Source organism: Lissotriton helveticus, chromosome 7 (genome assembly GCF_964261635.1).
Source record: "Lissotriton helveticus chromosome 7, aLisHel1.1, whole genome shotgun sequence".
Classification (NCBI taxonomy): Eukaryota; Metazoa; Chordata; class Amphibia; order Caudata; family Salamandridae; genus Lissotriton; species Lissotriton helveticus.
Window position 1 is genome coordinate 1,859,842,076 of NC_136068.1, and position 22,015 is coordinate 1,859,864,090.

At 43.9% G+C, this 22,015-nt stretch overlaps 1 protein-coding gene across 1 annotated transcript in view; it reads right to left on the reverse strand.

Annotated features, from left to right (window-relative positions):
- The window catches only part of LOC144769764 (olfactory receptor 5G9-like), a 93,997-nt gene that overhangs the window by 24,323 nt on the left and 47,659 nt on the right, over positions 1 to 22,015 (reverse strand). Inside the window, exon 2 of the mRNA XM_078653943.1 lies at positions 4,976 to 5,117. Within this exon, the coding sequence (XP_078510069.1) occupies positions 4,976 to 5,117 (142 nt within the window). The remainder of the gene's footprint in view (positions 1 to 4,975; positions 5,118 to 22,015) is intronic.

Sequence of the window (22,015 nt, forward strand, 5' to 3'; positions counted from 1 at the left end):
CAATCACTGTGCAGCTGCGCTCTATAATGAAAAGCAATGCAGCAAGTCTACAGACACAGCATGGGCTTTCAGGTGATTCTGAAAGCACACACTGTGTTTGTAGACTTGCTGCATTTTCTTTTCTTAACCTTTTGGATGCTCATGACAAGATCAGCTCGTCATGCAGTACACTGGAGCTGTGCTTATGACGAGCTGACCTTGTCATGAACAATGGGGATTCAGGAAGCTCAGCGCCCAGCGGGAATTGCCTTAGCATTGAAGGTGTTAAAAGAGCTGGGCTGCAGAGTGATTGTGTGCATTTGTTAAAGTTTTCATGTTAATTGCAGCTCATGACGGGCGCTGCGATTAACACGAAAACTTTAACTAATGCACGCAATCACCACGCAACCCAGCTATATTAAGAAAAGAAATGCAGCAAGTCTACAAACACGGCGTAATCATAATCACCTGAAAGCACACATCGTGTTTTTAGACTTGCTTGATTTATTTTCTTAATAGCAGTGGTGAGGTTTGGGAGTAGGGGGGTCGGCGGGGGTGGGGGAGAGACTTCACCATACCTGCAAAGGTTCCAGATTACTATTTGTGGCATTTTCATAATTTCTAAGTAATTATGAGTGACATTTCAATGACTATGAGTGACACTTTCTTGCATGCAAAATCAAGCAATGAAGACGCAGGAATCCTATAAATATCAGAAATTACACCCATTTGAGCAACGAGAAACTATGAAAGTCACTGAACTAAAGTGTGCTAACAGCAGGCTTCTGAAAACTGACCAAAGTCAGACTGTGTGAATGTCACTCATAATTACAGTGAAATTATGAAAACTTCACACTTAGCAATCTGAAACCATGGCAGCTATGAGTGGCTCTGTGTGAAAATGAGCTCTAATTGAGGTTACTCCTCTGCACACTTATGTTGACCACTTGCCAAGTGTCTTTGTAAATTCTCAAGCGCTAAACAGCTTTCCATCTGCTACATGTTAATGTAACTCTACAAAATAGATACATAGAAATCAGAGGTTTACCTGTGTCACGTCACGCTTACTCCAGCACATTAGAAATGTCAGTTTATTCCAGGTCCAATCAGGCCTCCAATAATGTCTGGTTACTCTGCGTAGAAATGCTGCAAAGTTTTTTTTAATGCTAATCTGTGGTCAGATTAAACCTTCTAAAAAGAGCTGTTTTTATGGGTGAGTAATCAGACCGTTTCTAGGATGCTAAAATCACAGTAAGACCCAGTGACCTACCCTTTATTATATCCTCCATGATCTTCAGTCTGAGGCATGGTACAACTGAGGTCTAACATGTTTTAGATGTATGTGGTCTAGACTGAAGTGTTTCGTCCATTTAGCCAGGAGAGTGGGAGGAAGTGAGAGAGGGGCAGTGGCAGCAGGGGAATGGAGTAATCTGCAGTAATCAGATGCCTCACCAGTGAACCAACTTGTCACCAGTGCCTGCCCCAGCAATCCTGAGTGAAATTACATCTACGGGGGCTAGAGAAGGCGAGGGGAGCACCATAGTCAATTTATGCAAAACAGGTGAGTCCTCCTTTTTTGAGTGAGCTGAAGAAATGAGTGAGTTGAAGAAATAACTCACCTTCAACTGCCAACAGGGTTTAAACACCCTCCCCACACCCCTAGCTCCTGTCATTCTTCCCCCAGGCCCTCACCCACATTGGATTCAGTCCTGGCTTGCAGATGTCGCACCCGAAGCGGCTGACTAGATAGGGCTGCCAGTGCCTGGCATGCTTGTCTGCAATGAATCCTCGTAAGACTGACTTCATGGACACATGGAACTATGGCAAAATGTACAGATAGAAAAGGGACATTCATAACTTAACTACCTCACAGGCAGCATAACAAGGGTTACCGCATCCCGCTTAGGAGAGACCGGGGAAGCACTAGAAAACAGACGACGGCTACATGGAAATGATACTACACCAGCATTTGTGTATGATTAGCAGCACTAGTAACCGAGGAGGTGCGATACCTGTTATGCATGACTTTGCATTTCAGTGTGGTGATGCAGATCACCACACTGAAGTGTGTTAGTCTAACATGCGTGGTACTTGGCAGAGCTGCCTCAGACAGACTGAAAGACCGGCAAAATAACACAAATTTAAGCTGAAACGGCTTCCCCTCTTTTAGACCATGTGACAAAACGGCCAAATTGAAAGACTTTGAAATGTGAATCCCAGATTAACTCAACATCCTGTGATTCTGGGCAAATCTCCAAATCTCCAAGTGACTAAAAAAACCTGATATGTGAAATGCAATCTGGAGCTCTTGTAAAGTGTTCTTATGGTGTTTGTCCAAGTTTGCGCTATATAAAATTACACAAAATAAAGAAAGACAATAGCAGCAGAATCTGACTGTCGCCGGGGGTGAGAAAACTATTAATTACTGAGTGGGCTGCAATCCAGCCTAAGGCGCATGCCTGTGCAATAGGCAGTTCAGTGAGATTTGTGTTGATAACCAATGATATATGGTCTGGGGTGTCAGGAGAATAATGAGTCAGCCTGAGTCTGGATGCTACATCATGTACCAATGTCTCAGAAACTCCCTCCGTAAAATTTATAGTGTGGTTCTAAAAAGAATCTAAAGGTTTAGAACCAGCACAAAAGACTGACCCTCAAACTGAGAGGCCTCCAGTCTTCTTATGAAATAAGACTTTCTTGACTACTACTCCTTTCTCTTACTACGCATGGGGGAGGGAACCAGGGCTTTATGCTTGTCTGGAATCTTTTGGTATGAAAGGGCAGTGGGAGTCAATAGGCTTTGTTTCCCCCTAAAGTGAAATCTATTTTTAAAATACACTACTTGATGTATGAACTCGCAAATTACCACCCTCTTCAAGAGGGTGGTAATGCAGTCACACTTTGGAAGGGGTCCCCAGGGGACCCCTTCCACTTTGTGAATGTCTCTAAAAATATTTTTTAAGGGCATGCAGTAGTCCCAGAGACCACTACATGCCCTTAAAAAAATAAACCGAAAATGTTGCTGGTCATACATCTGGCCCTAAGTCTCTTGTATCTTTGGTTGCCACATTCACCTGATGAGAGACAGATTTCACCATGTCAGCCATACGTTTGCAGTAATATAGCATGATGTCATCACCTATTGAAACTAGTACAGTTGATGATACATATGTAAGCCTCATTGCTCTGCCCATGATAATTTCAAGGGGCGACAAGCCAGTCTTTTTTTGGTGGTACTAATCATGCTCATCAAAACATGAGTTAATGCATCAGGCCACTTCAGCCCTGTCGAAGCACAAATCTTTGCCACTGTATTTTTGGGAGTGGCATTTGCCCTCTCCACAATTCCAGAAGATTAAGGTCGGATGCTACAATGAAACCTCTGTATGATTTCAAATACTTCATGAATGATTTGCAGAACTTCATTTTTAAAATTAGTTCCACTGTCTTTTTTAATTAAAGTTGGCAGGCTACAACGAGGTGTTAACTCCCTTAACATTAATTTAGCAAGTGAAAGGCAATCTGATCTCCTAGTGTGATAAGCCTCCACCATTTAGAAAATAAGCAGATTATTACTAAGATGTACTTCAGTTCATTATAATTTGGCACCTCAATAAAATGAGCTTGGAGTCTCGTAAATTGGCCTTCTCATTTTTCAATGTGGCTCTTCAATATCTGTGTCCTTTTTCTTGATTATTTAACAGGCACAACAGACATCTGGAGCACACAACAGCATTTCTAAATTTCATATTCTCCCAATATTTCTTGAATATTATTTTCAGACTGTCTCTCTCCGCATGTGCCCTATTGCGGAGATATTTGCAAAGGTGATACAGCATTGAGTCAGGTAAGAAATATTTATGTTCAGCATTCACATACAAATCATGATGGTTATTCTTATACCCTAGTTTCTCCCATTTCTTTTCCTCATCATCTGAGGCATCTTCCTTTAAATTCCTCAATTCGCCTATTGAAGTTTGAATTGAATAAATAAAGGAACAATTTACACTTTCAGCATTTTGAACTGAATTTAATCTTGCACTTTGATCAAGTTCATTCTTTTGCACAACGGCCTCATCTTATAATGCACAAATTTTTGCCATTTTGTCTGCAAATGTATTACCAAGTGTGGCTAAATCTTTTCCAGATTTTTTGGCCAATTAAGCCATTTTGAGAGAAGTATGTTTTATGCAAAACTCAGTCACTTTGAGACAATTATGTTCCTACTCATTATCCATTTATTCATTGTCCGTGTCCTCACAATCTTTGGCTGAAATAGGATGTAATGTTGCAGGGTTCAATATATAGCTACTCTTATTAGAGATGTTCTCAGCAACAAGTATTACCTGCTCATAAAGAGTAAGCCCACTTTTAGTTAAATGCTGTGTTCTCGTCCTTGTCAAAAGAATTTACACTGAGTGTAGAACATAAACAATTAGAGGGTGTTCGATCACAATTCCTTCACTTTACTCGGTTGCTAAAAAAACCACAAACAGCTACAACTGATTTCAAACATCCTGGAGAACTTACAGCTACTGGATCCAGAACAGCTGACAAGTACAATAATGGGTGCTTGGAGTTTCTATGCTTTTGTGTAAGAATCAAAAGTGCACATACACCTCTTTCATGACAAAATAAGAAAACATTCAAGTAGTAATTGGGCATCCTGAATGTGGGTGCACAACAAGAACTCTCTTTTAGATTTACAAATGCATCACAGCATAAATATTTCACTCCAGGTCAACATTGCTAAAGGTTTTGTAATCAAGGACACATTTGGAATCCACTGATGACAGCAGCCAACATTTCTAAGACACGTCCAAGTCTCCCTCCAGGTAGTCGGAAGGCTACATTTTTGAGTAGCAGAAATGTGTTCTTTTGAGATTTTCTTCCCATCTTTTTCAATATGGTGTCCAAGATATATAACCCCCTTTTTAAAATACAGCATTTTAGTTCTTAGTCAAACGATTCAACAAAGCAAATGTATCTTGTTTACAGTCTTCTTTTGTTTTAGTTGCAATCAGTAGTTCATCAAAATACTGAACCAGCACTGAATTGTGTAGCAGTCTCAAATTCTCCAGATATTTCTTCAGTATTTGGATGGAGATTGAAGGACTTTCTGTATACCTTGTAGGATTCTACAAAACACAAGAACTTTATTTAAAAATTAAAGTGCAAAGAGGAACTGTGACACCTCATGCAAAAGAAATGAGAAGAACTCTTGGTATAAGTCTGACAGTATAACATTCTGCCTCAGATGGAATCTGAAACAAGATCACTGCTGAAATCGGTACCACTGGCGAATATGGAATCACTATCTTGTTAATGTTGTGGGGATCTCTTACGATTCTGTACTTGCCATTCAGCTTCTTATTTTCCATCACAGGAGAATTACAAGGTCCACAAAGTACCTCCCCGAGGAATCCCTGTTCAATTATTTTCTCAATCATTGGCTTAATTTCCTCGCCTGTTTCTTTTGTCAAACTATATTGTTTAGCTCTTGGAAATATTGTATCAGGTTTAACCTGGATTTTAAATGGCTTTGCTCTTTCTTTTCTAATAAAATCTCATATCTTGTGTTTGGCAGTATGCCTTAAATACAGATGCCAATCATCTTTTGTTAAGTCTGGGAATAAATGAACTCTTAACTATTCTGAATTAATCTTAAATAGTGAATTCTCATCATATCTTTCAATTGCGACACCATCTTCCAAAATAAATTGGTGCCTATTCTCCACTTGACCATTTTAGACAAGAACATCTTCTGAAACTTGATTGCCAATTTGTTTATTGCTGATCCCTACAACTTGGACTTCTCTTTTTGAGAGGGGTACTTTTGGGGCATCTATAAAATGAACTGTATGTCTGGTAGCCCCGTTACAAGCCAGAAATGAAACAAGATTGCCATTGACTTCTCCATCAATATATGGGCTGCTTTGGTCTACCTAAATGGCCTGCTCCAAGTGCACAATCCTTCTCCCCCCTAAAGCACTGTCATTGTGAGCTACTTCCAGCCAAACCATTACTCAGAATCAATGGATTCTGCTGGTACTTGCACTGATGGGGATTTAATTTCTCATGGTTTGCTGCTTCACTGGAGATGTTGGCATTGTCACTGACAATGAGTTCTAATTCTGCACATTCTCCTCAGAATTTGACATATTCCACATATGTCCTTGCTTGTGTGGAAGTTGTGTCACATTTCCCTGAAACTGATCATCCTGCAAAAGTGACAAGCTTTTTCATCATATCAACATTCATGTTCATGCTACCATTATTCATCATTTCTCTTCCACCGCCTGATGCAGAGGTCTGGCCCGGGCCTCGGTGGTTCTTGGACTCAATTTCCCCGGCTCTGATGATTCTCGCCTCGGTGCCTAGTCTAATCATGGGTCCCACTCTGTGACTCTGGGCAATAGCTTGCTTAATCTCCACAACGGTCCCAGCAGCGCTTGGATGCCTGGCTTCACCTTGGGGGTGCCCAGGAGTGGACATTTCACAGGAAAGCCAGGATGGGTTCCACAGCGGTATGAATACAGCCCTACGAGACCTCTGGGTAGAAGTGTGCTATATAAATACAAACACACACACACACACACTATGTATTTAATTCCTCCCATTCATACCCAGTAGAAAATTCATATTCAAATTTGTTTGATTTCTGGACCTTTTCTCAAATTGTTTTGTCTGGATAATCATTAGCATTTTTTGATCTTCCCCTGCTTTGCATTAAAAAAATCACTACTATTTTTTGCCCACTTTAAAATCCCATCTATGTTTTTTGTCTTCCAACACAATTCTCTAAGTTGAATGTGGTTACTAATTTCTGGTCTTAATCCTGACACAAAAGCAGTCACAAATCCACCAACCCAATCTTTTTAGGGATCTTTGACTCGCCTGTGTTTGTTAAAAATGTGTAAAACCTTTCACAAAAAGAATGCACTGACGCTTTTGGCTCTTTTGAAGTTCTCAAAATCTTTTTCCAATTGATATCCTCTTCAGAAACTTGTTTTCTCAAATTCTCAATTACAGCATTATATTTGTCTGCTATCACTTCAGCTGGTGAATGATTAGGACCAATTCTCGGTGGTTCTTCTGTTGGCCTTCCAACTGCAGCTTTACATTCTACCCACAAATCACTAGGGGCCGCAATTTCAAATAAAGAATTTAAATCCGTCCACAACACTTGAGAAATTTGTGTACCTCATCATACCATTTTGCTGGATCCTCTCATAATTTTGGAATACTATGAGTAAAAGCATATAGATCAGCTCTGTTCCATGACACATACCCAAGATTCCCTCCATGTACCTCTCTTAAAGGAAATTTCAAAACCTTTCCTGTCTCAGATTCCGAATCACTCATTATGCCCTTAGTCATGATTTCTGTCCCTTTTGATATCTTCCTACTTTTGTCCCTTTCTTCCATGTCTCCTGATATTTCTTAAATGTCACTCCATTTCTCAATTAATTCTTTAATATGAGCCTCTAAAGGAATCAAGCCCATTTCTTTAATTTTCTCATTAGTTAAATCCATTTTGTAATTTCATTTAACATTTTTCATTTTGCCGATGTCAACTTCTAATTCATCAGCTAACTCTTCTAATTTATCATGTGTTTCATTTCCACATCTTGCTACTTCCTAAATCAAATATCTCATTTCATCAACTTTTCAAGTCAATAGCCAACTTAAATCAACATTGCCCTGCAGTATTTCACCAAATTTAACATTTAAAATGCTGATTATAATTTCTCTAGGAGTCTCTTCAACTTCCACTTTTCTTCTGGGAGTGACAAATTGAACCCTATTTATGGACTTCAGATCTCAGCTCGCACTAGGCACTGCTGTCATTAGCGACTCACTCGGTGTACTCGGTACTACTCAAGTAGAATCTTGCACTGTGACACTCTCGCCCTCAGCACCTTTATCTGGTACTACATTAGCAGCAGTCGTACCTGTTACTCAGTCCTTGTTTGGAGGAGGCCTTGAATGTAAAAGCACTCTTAAAAAATTGTCATCATCAGAATCATCTGCTTGCTTTTATTTCTTTTTTGTTTTATCTAGGTCTTCCTTCTCATTTATTATAGCAGGAAATATTTTAACGCATTCAATCATATCCTCTCTCCAAGTCTTCTCCTGCCGATCCTTTTTGACCTCAAGCCAATGCTTAAATGAGCCTATCACCTGCTTCGCTGATTTCATTCTCTTTTTCTGTCACCATGAGATCTCACTTATTATGTAGGTCTAGCCATCAGCTTCGTATAGTACATGGTTTGTTAAATAAAAATCTGGCTTTCTAGTATTAAAAGTACTCTCTGTTGGAAATGATAAAACTTCATCATGTGAAGTATGTTTATTGCAGTCTGAAATCCAGATACATGTGTAATAGCGAATCTCCCTCATCATTCCATAGGCTGGCGTTAGTACAGCTGGTAATTCTGCCCCTCCCTAAGTACTACAGATGCCTTAGGCTGTGCCAATAAACTCAATTCTCACTGAAAACAAGCCCACACAAACAGTTTTTCGATATTTGCAACTCTGCCCTCCTTTTATGCCAATCATACAAGCAACTGATGAGATTTCAGAGTTCTCCTCACTGGAGGCTAAGCTTCTCCTTATAAATATTAAGGAGCACAAACTTTCAGAGACATACAAAATGCTGCTGAGGAACCTGCCAGTTCCTGTGCTGGAAGTGCACAGGGCTTGGGAGGGGACTCGGTGAGCTTGATGATGACAATTGGAGAGAGGTGTTGGAGGCCCCTAGAAAGGGCGCTAATATCCTCGCAGTTCAGACATATAAAACTGAAGTTGCTCTACTGCATATACTACACCAGGGCTTGGCTCCATAGTATGCGACTGATACCCGATGGGAGGGGCTTGAGAAGCGGGGACTCTCAGGGAACTCTGACTCACACTTTCTGACATTGTCCTGTTTTTCTTCCTTCTGGGACGGGAATCTGGGGCAATTGGAGGGGATGCTGGGCTGGAAAATCCAGAGGTACCCCAGAATTGTGCTCCTTAATGTAAGGGAGGATCTGGGTGATACGAGATATCAGAGGGCACTTTTATGGCTGGGCCTTGCTATAGCCATGGACTTTTGTATGGGCATGGACCGTCCAATCTACATGGCAAGAGGATGCCCCAAGAAACGTTTCAAGATATGGAAAGGTTGGGCGGAATTTAGAGGTATACACCTAGAACCTTGCCCAGATAAGCCATGACTTGCAGGGGAAAAACCACATCAACACAACAGAGATGTATCTGGAGTGCGAGCGAGGGAGGGGGGAGCTCACCCTGGTTCAACAAATGTTGTGGGTCTGCCTCCTGACTGAATATTGCTGCAATACTGATGTGTTGTATTACTGTTCGTAATGCTATGTATTGGGACACACTATGTAAAACACCGATTTTACTTTAGTTGTAAAATCAATAAAATGTTTATAAAATGTCTGTGTGCAGGATCTGCAAGTCTGTGTCACAGTGAAAAAAACTCAAATGCAGGCTCCCACACTTGTTTTATTAAAACCCTGGATTGAGCTAGGACCTGGGGTGGTGACATTATTTTATGGGGGGAGGGGAAAGCATGACCCTCATCGCTGAATCTCTGAGAGGTCCCAGGGATACATTACCCCTGGGCCAAGGCAAAATGGAATAGAGGAGATGGCCCTTCTTCCATAGCCTAATTAGGCCAAAGGGACCCCATTCCCCAGGGCAGACGTATAAAAAGGAGGTGGGTCTGCACAGACCACCACACTAAAGCTTTAAAAGGCCCATGGCCCCATCCCCTGGTGCCGGCTGAGTGACTGTGTCCCATGGAGCCACCCCTAGAACACAGTAGCCTCCCTGCCCCCACTAGGGTAGGCAGAGAAACATGTGTTTACTCCCATCTGGTGGGAGTATTTTTAAATTTACTACCAAACGAGAGCAAACACTAAATCTACTCACAGCCGGTGGTAGATTTAAAAATGCTCCTGCTGGCTGGGAGAAGACCTGTGTCCTGTTTCCCTGCCCCCACTGATGCGAGCTGGGAAACAAAACACATATTGTTCCCACCCAGAGGGAGCATATAAAAAGCAACTGCTACCTCCAGATGGAAGTAATCCTGGCTTCCACACCACGTGGAGCGCCGGCTGGGGCCTTGGGGGCCTTGGGCTCCTCCTGCGGCCCCATATATTTTGGTTGGTGGGTGCCCAAAGGCTGTGCGAAGCGTGGGGTTGGCTGTTTACAAGGGGGGTTGGCCGGAGGTTCTGGCTGCGGGCCAGGCACTGAGGCCAACCCCCCAATACGCACGGCCAAAAGCCTTGTGCAGGATGGGGTTGGGTTCATGTGGGCAAGTTGGCCACAGAGTGGGGTGGGGAGTTGGCTATACGTATTGTAATAAAATATTACTTTACGTTACAATAACCCTAGAAATTCACTGAAAAAACAAAGGTAACCTTGAATGCTCAGTATCAACATAACATTTTAAACTCTAGAAACTACAGAAATTCCCCACTTATAGTTATCCCATGTAACTATAACTTGTGTCCTAAGGTAACTATTATTTTCGCCCTTGGCGTGCACTGTTAATTATCCCAGCTATTACATCACTCATGACATATTCTATGTCATCAATGATAATGTCACTGCAACATTTGCAATACAATTATTGATGAAAAAACTGTGCATGGCAGAGCACAAGTTATAGTTACCTCAGGACATGAGTTATAGTTACTTGAGGAAACTATGAATGGTTAATTACTTTGGTTTTTAGAGTTTAAAATTTTACATTGTTATTGAAAATTTCACCTAACTATAACGTAACTTTGACTTTAGTTTTTTCAGTATATATATGTGCACGAATTTGGACCGTGTCTGCGTCGATCTATGGTGTGTGGGGGACCCCTAACCTATGGAGACAGAGCGCTGTTCTACGTGTATATATATATATATATATATATATATATATATATTCATACAACAAAGGTTGCCCTTGAGGAGCTGCCGCTTACAGAGAGGTTACAGCGCAAATCGCCACAGGTGGCTCCGTTGACAGCATGCCCCACAGCTCTTCATAGTGCCATACTCGTTTCGAGCGTGTTAGCCGCTCTTGATCACTGGCTGGCAATGACGAAGGAAGCAGGTTCATTGAAACCATTTAATTTATTTGAATATCGAGTCCTGCCCATGTGGGCGTGGTTACAGGCATTCTGGTCGTGGTAGTCCCAAATTAATGCCATGACTCCCGGTTTCTTGTAAAACAAGTGTGCTGCTGTCTTGCGTCATTAAAATATATTTATCCTTGTTAGGTGAGGAGCGATGATTGCACCACTGTCCGCAGCTCCAATATCTACCTGTGGCTGAGGCCCCCTCTGTTCCAAAAAGAGTCCGTAAATCACAGCTCTCGGGATCCGCATGCAGCGGCAGGACAGCTCCGCGACCGAGCCAGCCGCTCATAAATTCATACAACAAAGGTTGCCCTTGAGGAGCTGCCGCTTACAGAGAGGTTACAGCGCAAATCGCCACAGGTGGCTCCGTTGACAGCATGCCCCACAGCTCTTCATAGTGCCATACGCGTTTCGAGCGTGTTAGCCGCTCTTGATCACTGGCTGGCAATGACGAAGGAAGCAGGTTCATTGAAACCATTTAATTTATTTGAATATCGAGTCCTGCCCATGTGGGCGTGGTTACAGGCATTCTGGTCGTGGTAGTCCCAAATTAATGCCATGACTCCCGGTTTCTTGTAAAACAAGTGTGCTGCTGTCTTGCGTCATTAAAATATATTTATCCTTGTTAGGTGAGGAGCGATGATTGCACCACTGTCCGCAGCTCCAATATCTACCTGTGGCTGAGGCCCCCTCTGTTCCAAAAAGAGTCCGTAAATCACAGCTCTCGGGATCCGCATGCAGCGGCAGGACAGCTCCGCGACCGAGCCAGCCGCTCATAAATTCATACAACAAAGGTTGCCCTTGAGGAGCTGCCGCTTACAGAGAGGTTACAGCGCAAATCGCCACAGGTGGCTCCGTTGACAGCATGCCCCACAGCTCTTCATGGGCAGGACTCGATATTCAAATAAATTAAATGGTTTCAATGAACCTGCTTCCTTCGTCATTGCCAGCCAGTGATCAAGAGCGGCTAACACGCTCGAAACGCGTATGGCACTATGAAGAGCTGTGGGGCATGCTGTCAACGGAGCCACCTGTGGCGATTTGCGCTGTAACCTCTCTGTAAGCGGCAGCTCCTCAAGGGCAACCTTTGTTGTATGAATTTATGAGCGGCTGGCTCGGTCGCGGAGCTGTCCTGCCGCTGCATGCGGATCCCGAGAGCTGTGATTTACGGACTCTTTTTGGAACAGAGGGGGCCTCAGCCACAGGTAGATATTGGAGCTGCGGACAGTGGTGCAATCATCGCTCCTCACCTAACAAGGATAAATATATTTTAATGACGCAAGACAGCAGCACACTTGTTTTACAAGAAACCGGGAGTCATGGCATTAATTTGGGACTACCACGACCAGAATGCCTGTAACCACGCCCACATGGGCAGGACTCGATATTCAAATAAATTAAATGGTTTCAATGAACCTGCTTCCTTCGTCATTGCCAGCCAGTGATCAAGAGCGGCTAACACGCTCGAAACGCGTATGGCACTATGAAGAGCTGTGGGGCATGCTGTCAACGGAGCCACCTGTGGCGATTTGCGCTGTAACCTCTCTGTAAGCGGCAGCTCCTCAAGGGCAACCTTTGTTGTATGAATATATATATATATATACAGGGACATTATAGTTAGGATATAGAAGTTAAAAAAACCTTAGAAAGTCACCGAAAAAGCCAAAAGTTACATGGACGTGATAGTTAGGCTCAGATTTCACTCATACAAAACCAATTAAATTCAGTAGTTATAGTTATATGAGCTAACTATAACTTACGTCCTTGCAATGCATTGCTTAAGACCTCACATATTACATCACTCTTGACATGGTCAGTGGCATCACTGATGACATCATTGATGACATCCCTAATGACATTACTGTTCTGCTTGTTGCTGACTTTCATTCTGCCTTTTTCTGCTAGTTTCTGACTATTATTCTGCCTGTTTCTGCTCATTGTTGACCTTTATTCTGCCTCTTTCTGCTTGTTTCTCACCTTTATCATGCCTCTTTCTGGTCGCTGCTTACCATTATTCTGCCTCTTTCTGCTTGTTTCTCACCTTTCCCATGCCTCTTTTGCTTGTTTCTCAGCTTAATTTTGCCTCTTTTTGCTCTTTTTTGTCCGTTCCCCTGGGACCGCAGGGGAAGCCTCAAGGCCCCCACAGTCCCAACCTTCTGCGAAACCCGGCATTGCTGCTGCAAGCAGGGAGCTGCTGGAAATGCAGCTCCCTATGTTCACATGTCCGTGGGCCGGAAAAGAGATGAAACCTCCGCTTCCAGCAGGTGGGAGCACTTTGAGAGCTCCCACCCGCTGGAGCTGGAGAATTTGCTTTAACTTACTGAGAAAATTTAGTGAGAGCTGTCACAGGTCCCACCAAGAGAAAGCAAACAGCTATGCACTGGGGGTGGGCACTCTGGGACATAACATGAGCTAGCCCTGGGTGGGCCCAGGGCCAATATTGGGTCCAGGAGGTCCCCCTCCTTTGATTATCAAGGGCCTGCCCCAGGGCAGTAGTGGTCCATGGTGCCAATAATGGTCCGGGAGAGGTGCCATGCGGCCCCTCTCCCATTGTTTTTAAAGTATTTGACCCCAGAGGTCAAAGGAGAGCAGGAGAGGCCACAGGGCCTGCCCATTAAGTATTTTTACCCCTGAGTAGGTGGTGGTCCCTGGGGCTCGGGGGTCTATGTTCAATAGCTCGGGGGGGCATCCCCAGCGACACAGCCCTCGCCGCGTCCTGCACCTCGTCGCAGCTTCACACTTAACAACATGGTGAAACAGAGGGCGACGCAGCAAACGTCGGTGCCGGAGACTGCCCCAGAGAATATGCCGAATACCCGGGCATGGACACATGCTACCGCATCCCAGGCAGACTCATCAGTGTCTGACAAATTGGACCAGGTACTGGCAGCCATCAAACTCTCCAGGCTATCTATGGAGGAGCGTCTGGGCACTTTGGTGACCAACGTCAGCCAAATTCACGTGTAACACACAGTCTGCTACCTCTTTATTTGGGTTCACACTATGTGTATCCACTACCTCTTGTGTTAGAGACAGTGTTTTTGCCTCTGTTAATGTTTAGACAATGTTTTATCTATATTATAATGTTTAGACAATGTTTTATCTATATTATATTATTACTTGTATCTTGTACACCTTATAACCTGCACCCAGTTCACTTTCTCTTTGTGACGCACCGATTGCTACCTCATGTACTCTGATTGCTCACTAATGTGCATATCAGCACTGAAGCGCTGACTCTCACGCGCTAAAGCAGCAAAGTGATTTTGAAAACTGTCATTTTTCTCTTGTTTGATCTAAAAAGCTTTTAGTATACCTGCACTGAAGCGCTGACTTCTCACGCGCTAAAGCAGCAAATTGATTTTAAAAACTGTCATTTTTCTCTGTGTTTGATCTAAAAAACATTGAGTATACCTGCACTGAAGCGCTGACTTCTCACGCGCTAAAGCAGCAAATTGATTTTAAAAACTGACATTTTCTCTGTGGTTGATCTAAAAAGCATTGAGCTTACCTGCACTGAAGCGCCGACTTGTACGCGCTAAAGCAACCCTCCCAGACCCCCCCTGACACAGCGACTTCCAGCGCTGACTCAGGGGAAAACGCCCACACCGCCAGCGCTAGCCCAAGGCGGAGCCACGCCCACTGCGAGGCCACGCCCATAACACTCACTACAAATGTGCCGGCCATACCAGCGCAGCGGACGAGCGCAGCGGGAGCGCCGTTTGCGCGCCGAAGGCACGCCTAAGGCAAGCCCGTCTGCGCCCGTCTGCGCACGGCCGGGCCTAGGGCCAGAACCCCTGTCGGATAAAACTGCCCCTAAGGTAACCTACTCACGTCGGGACCTCCTAAGTCTCAGACCCACCATCGCCTCCTCTTGTGAGTATGTTCACGATCTAGAGGGACCATTTATCAGCTGCACTTACTGCCACCCAGTCCTACTCAAACTCCCTATTCAACCCTACAAACCCTCAGCCCTCAAACTCGCTTCTCTGAACTGTCGCTCTCTCCCTAAACATGCGACGCTTATTAACCATCTTATAGAAGACCATGAGATCGACGTTCTATTTTTGACGGAAACGTGGCTTTCCCCACACTCGGCGTCAGACATGGTTCTAGCTACCCCTCCGGGCTTCCTCATTCAGTCCCTACCTCGCCCTTTAGGCAGAGGTGGTGGGGTCGCCATTATTCACCGGGACTATCTCCCCTGCAAATACAACGACGCGCAGGTTCCCGACTCTGAAAGCCTACAGTTCACAATTAAGTTAGACCCGACTAACTCTCTCACAGGCATCCTACTGTACCGCCCCTCCGGTCACCCTGGTTCTTTTTCTAGTGCTCTCCTGGACACGGTAGCAACACAGGCCCACTCCATCACCAACTTCATGATACTAGGAGACCTGAACATTCATTTCGATGACCCTTTAGATACTGGGGCAGCCGACTTGATCACCGATCTGGCGGCTCTCGACCTCCACCTCCTAAACTCCGGAGCTACACACAACAAAGGTCACTTGCTGGACCCGGTGTTTACAAGCACCCCCACCATGCAATTCAGCGAGTCCCTCCCCCTCCCCTGGACGGACCACTTTTTAGTCTCTTTCCAACTATTAGGACCTTTCAGGAAATCTCAAAAACCTCCCACTTACACCAGGGACAGGGCCTGGTCCAAGCTCCCCACCGAAGACTGGGCCAGGACCCTAGAGTCAACTACCCCTGCCCATGCAGAAGACCCGGCTATCGCCGATAGTAAATTCAGAGAGTGGATTACTACCTCCCTGGATTCCGTACTCCCATTTAGAACCCGGGAGGACAAAAACGGGAAACCAGGTTCCGCCCCGTGGTATACCCCGGAACTTCGATTACTACGTAAAAAATGCAAGAAAGCCGAACGGCTATGGAGGAAAGACTGGCAGCACGCCAGCAAGGAAGCCTACCAGAACTCAGTTAGATTATACAAAGCCTCCATTAAGCGCTCTAAAGCCTCCCATTACGACACTCGGATAAGAGAATCTACCAACTTAGCTAGGGAATCCTTCCTAATCGTAAAAGAGCTACTGAAAGTACCAACCACTCCTTCCTCCAACGCCCCCCCTGTTAACCGAAGCAACGAATTAGCCACCTATTTTAATGACAAAATTGCCCGAATCTTAACATCCCTTCCCCCCCCCCTGTTCCTCTAGTCACACGGACAATGAATCACCCTCCAGCCAAGCAGGAAGCAGCCTGCGCCCCCAACTAGCTACATTTAGAGCAGTAACCTGCAACGAGGTAGATGCAACCTTGGCCAAAATGAAAAGCGGATCACCTCTGGATCCCGCACCAATTAGACTCCTCAAAACCGTAGCCCCTGTCATAGTTCCCACGATCACAGAGCTTATTAACAGCTCGCTTGCCCAAGGATCTGTCCCCGATAGCTGGAAGAGCGCAGTCGTGAAAGCACTCCTTAAAAAACCCCAGCTAGACCCAGCAGACATGGCAAACTACCGGCCAATCTCACTCCTCCCTGGCATCAGCAAGGTAGCCGAGAAATTGGTCAATGGACAATTGTCTCAGTTTCTCGAGGCAAATAACATCTTACGGCAATCCCAAACTGGGTTTCGCCCGGGTCATGGCACTGATACCGCCCTTCTGGCCGTTATCGAGGAGGCAAGGCGCATTTTGGATTCAGGAGGGTCAGTGGCAGTGATCCTCCTGGACCTTAGTGCAGCCTTCGACACAGTCAACCATCGTGTCCTCCTCCAACGGCTGGCGGCAGCAGGGCTCACCGGGATGGCGCTCAGGTGGATAGAGTCCTTCCTTGCCGGGCGCACGTTCCAGGTATCACCACTCGTCCACCCTCCCCCTCACGAGCGGGGTCCCCCAGGGATCATCTCTAAGCCCTACGCTTTTTAATGCTTATATGGCCCCCCTTGAAGACGTGGTGACACCCTTCGGCATCAAAATAGTGAGTTACGCGGATGACACACAGCTGGTCGTCTCCCTATCCCAACTAGACGACCACCCAGAGAATTTGGCAAATTGCCTTACGAAAATCTATGGCTGGATGTGTGAATCATCACTCAAATTAAACGGGTCGAAGACCGAAGTGATGCTCATGGGAAAGCAATGGGTGACCATCCCCCCATCAGCCTGGCCAGACGTGTTCGGGGAAATTCCCACCCCAAAAAAAGAAATTAAGACCCTAGGAGTCTGGCTAGAACCCGAACTCTCAATGAAAACACAAGCGGCCAAAACTGCAGGAACCTGTTTTGGGCTTATGCGCACCACCCGCAAGATTCTTCCCCTACTCCCGCCCACCTCCAGAAAACTCCTAGTCCAAGGGCTAATACTGTCACGGTTGGACTACAGTAACATGGTTTACCTGGGTGCCCCAGAGGCCACCTTGGCTAAATTACAACGAACACAGAACGCTGCAGCCCGACTACTCATCAACCTTCCCTCCAGAGTGTCAGCTAAACCTGCCATCAAAGCCCTGCACTGGCTCCCGGTGCGTCAAAGGGTGGAATTCAAAGGCATGTGCACGGCTTACAAACTGATTAATGGAGCTGGCCCTCCGATTCTCAGCGACCTGGTAACTCCTTATATAGCTCCCAGATCCCTGCGGTCCGAGAATGAACATCTAGCCAACATCCCCAAATTTAAAAATACACGCACTGGAGGCCGACGCTTCTCTGTGAAAGCCCCCACCGGATGGAACTCACTCCCCCGTACCCTCAGACTGGAACCCAGCTATCTTATTTTTAGAAAAAAATTGAAAACACTTCTATTTCCGAAATAACGTCCCCCCCTTTTCTTTTTTCTCCTCCACCTCATCTGGATATCAAAATCATTACAGCGCGGGGATGCCTTCGGGTCACCAGGCGCTCTACAAGTCGTTAAAATAAATAAATAAATAAATAAATAAATAAATGTTTCAATAGCTCGGGCAAGGAGGTGGTCCCTGGTGCTTAAAGAGCCAATGTAGGAGGGCCCAAGCACCCCTCTACTTTTTTATAAATAAAGTCCTGGGGAGGTGATGTTCCCTGGGGTTCTATGAGCCCCCTCATTCTTTTCCACAATGCCCCCGGGACGTAGCCCACCCGGGGGGCTTTTCCTAACCAAGCGCAAGAGTCTGCGCTTGTTTTTGTTTTTACGCTGAAGTCGCAGTTCCATCCACAATTTTCGGTGAACCAGAGCTAGGGGGTCAGGGTATTCCTACCCTGCTCACTTTTCTTTTTTGTTAACCTTTTTTCTTGGTTGAAGTGTTTGCAGCCAATCGAGATCGAGAGGGCTAGTGGATACTTCGCATCCCTTGATATCTAAATTTGTTTTTTCTTTAATACCTCCGAAACTACTGAATGGATTTGCACCAGTATACCAAAAGGCTGCTTTCTGGACCAACAGCTACTTTTCTGCCAATTCTGTTCAGCAGTTCGGGCTGTAGTTGTGTCTAAAATTCCTATGGAAAATAACCTGGGGTACACACTGTTCCCAAAGCCCCCACCCCCTCCTTGACGGCTTGCACTGAAACTTTCAGGGTACAAACGGCACACTCTTTTTTGGAAATTTTTGTGAAGATTCGTCAAATTGTCTCAGATATATAGGCAAGTAAAAAAAAACGCTTTACCTATGGTAACTAGGTCCTTACTGTAACTACCAACTATTGACTGCTCGTAGGTAATATATATATACGTGTATAGATAGCTAGATATGTAGACAGACAGACAGAGACAGAGGTAGCGAGACAGACAGGCAGGTAGACGGACAGACAGACAGACAGACAGACGGATGGATGGATGGATGGATGGATGGATGGATGGATGGATAGATAGATAGATAGATAGATAGATAGATAGATAGATAGATAGATAGATAGATAGATAGATAGATAGATAGATAGATAGATAGATAGATAGATAGATAGACAGATAGATAGAAGAAACCTAAACGTTGCACAATTACTATCCCATATTTTAGCTGTATTTTATTTCTGCATTCCCAGCCATCTCTAGTGTCCACTGGTGGTATACAAAACCAACATGGTCAAATAAAGTGCTCTATCTCCCTGCCGAAAGGGGTAAGTGGGAAGTGTTATTCGATTCTCCCATCAGTAACGGATTACCGATGTTTTAGTGTGACAAGTCTAACAATATCATTTGTACACATGCATTGTAACAACAGATATCTAGATTTCGGTTGAAAGGCTGGACATGTTCCTTCCTTAATCAAGTTAGATGGAAGATATTGATGTATTTATTCAAAGTATGGCTTAATAGCACCACAGTTTCTGATATTCTTACTTATTGATTCGATATTTACAGAGGTACTGCAGCAAATAACCTTCAAAACATGGACTTAGATTGGCAAACCTACTTATAGATATTCTCATTTAGGTATAGAAGAACGATCCTTCAAAGAGCCGACCTATACATGTCAAATAACTAAATATTATGTGATATTTGAAAGCTCAATATTGTATCCTTTAAGAGATAGGTGATGGGTTTTTAAGGCAGAACTTTTCTGTGATGAAAAAATGGTGAAGATGCACCAGTAGAACCATAAGACAATTGTATGAGGATTTTCATTTGCGTAAACAGATTGGTACTATAAAGCATTTGTCTGGTAGTTATTGATAAAAATTAAGGTATTTTAACCAGTGGTCAACTGAGGATTCAGGATTCTGTAAAACATACTGTAATCTTTATGATACAGCAGAATAATTAGGCAAGCGAGGTAGGACGGCTGCCGTCTTTTGTTTAAAGTGCCATCTGGCACAGGTCAACCTCCATTTTTTAATTTTAACTGTGTGGACTTCTGTCCCCTTCTTAGCAAAAGGTTCAGAATTCAGTGAAATAGTTAGTGATGAGCTGAAATATTTCTCAGGTGATAGAACTGATTCCCTTGCTCCATTGATTCTTAGTAGATACTGGATTGATTCTGTAACTCCAAACCACCAGATATGTAGACAATAACTCTTTGATCTAATTTACTTGGAAAGACAAGTCTGTGAAGTATAAGGAAGAGCGTCATAAATCTGAGGATGTGTGTGCTCACTAAGACCCAGATTTACTAAGATTTGAATCCGTGCTGCGTCAAATGGAGAGTGCAGGAATGCGCCATATCTACCAAGATACGGTGCATTCGTGCTTTCTATCTGTGCTGACGCAGACAGTCCAGCTTAGCACCAACGCAGGCACCATTGTGTCATGAAGCAAGGGTGCCAGCATTATAGACAGGATTGTTTTTGCGCAGGAAGGACCACCTTACTGCACAAAACTCAATCCTCAGAGACATTTTCTGCTTTCTTTGTGTGCTGCAGAAGGCAGCACATGTCGAAAGAGAAAATAATGAGAAACACCTCTTTTGGGAAGGCTCAGTATTTTGACACATTTTTAGGTTTACTAGCATTAGTAGATATGGGAACGCACCAAAATCCATGGGTGGATGCGTAGGAACACCCGTGCTGCACCCATGGAATGCCTTCCCGGCCAGCGCTTAGTAACATAAGCCAGTGCTTTGCTACAACTGCAGGGCTAAATACCCACCCCTGTGCAAACATATGTGTGAAAATAATTGCCGTAACGAAGGCATTAATGTTTTCAACCATGAATGTTATTCAGAATTTTCTCTCATACGTATTTGGCTATAAGGATTAATATGTATGTCGTCTCTAAATTGTGCCACAGAAATAAATAAATAAACAAACAAACAAACAAATAAATAAATAAATAAGCAAATAAATAAATAAATAATCTTCATGAAAGCAGCAGAGAGAACATTTGCATTTAGGTGTAAAATCCTAGGGACACCCTCATTGGGGTCTGTTACTGTCAACAATGTGTTATCAGCATATAGAACTGTCAAACTCATTTGATTTGGACCCTTTCTGTATACTGAAATTTTTATGTTATTGTTTAAGAATTTACAATAATGGCTCTCAAGGGGTGAATATTGGTGACTTTCCTCTCCGGTGCCTCTGTTTAGTGTAAAATATCAGGGCACAGCATCTTTGTTCTTCATTCATTCTTCAGGGGTGTTGTAAAGCACCCTTTTCTGCTCTATATTTCCTTTTTTATCATTCCAGTTTTGAGCTATTGACAGTTCAAGACATAGAAAGCCGCTCAGCATCCTGCAAAACTCTTCTATTTGCAGGTTCTGTCGCCACAGATTGTGCCTAGTCTTCCAGCCTGATATATAACCTGTCCTTTTGGGATGCATTAGGTTTGGTGTAAAAGGAGTTTGGTTTGCAGTTCATTATCAACAGGGGCCTGCTTATGCACAGTCTGTGAGGTCCATGTTAGGATATTAGCTGGCAAGGATGTGCATCGGTAACAAACAATAAGAGACAAGTCTTTGACTAGGAACCAATTTGGAGCAATTGGCTTTCCGAGGGTAGCAAAGCAGAGCAGCCCAAGAATTACTCAGGGGAGGTGCTCTGGGCTGGAAACACAGGTCTACAAAATGCCACAAACAACTCTTAATAAATCATTGTCCAGCCAAAGTGTTTTCTTATAAGAAGAAAACCTACTTTATTGTGCACTCGCTACTCAAAATTGCATATTAACTTGTAAATGTACTCCAAAAGCCAGGTGGAGATTCCTCTGGTGAAAATCTACCCCAGCAAAATCTGAACCTCGAAGCCACAAGGCTCTCAACCCTCCCCTAAATATTCTGAATACAAAATAGTGGTGACCAGTCATTAAATGCAGGCCTACAGGCTTTTTCAGTCTGTCACCAATACATGCAGAAATATGAACCAAAAACCCAATGCAAACAAAATAAATACATAGCATAATGGTACTACCATTAAATAACATTTTACATCATGGGTAACATTTAAATGCAATTGTGAAAAGGGGATCCAATTTTCAATACCGTGAAGTGTGAGTCTTTCTTCTACTTTTATGTTT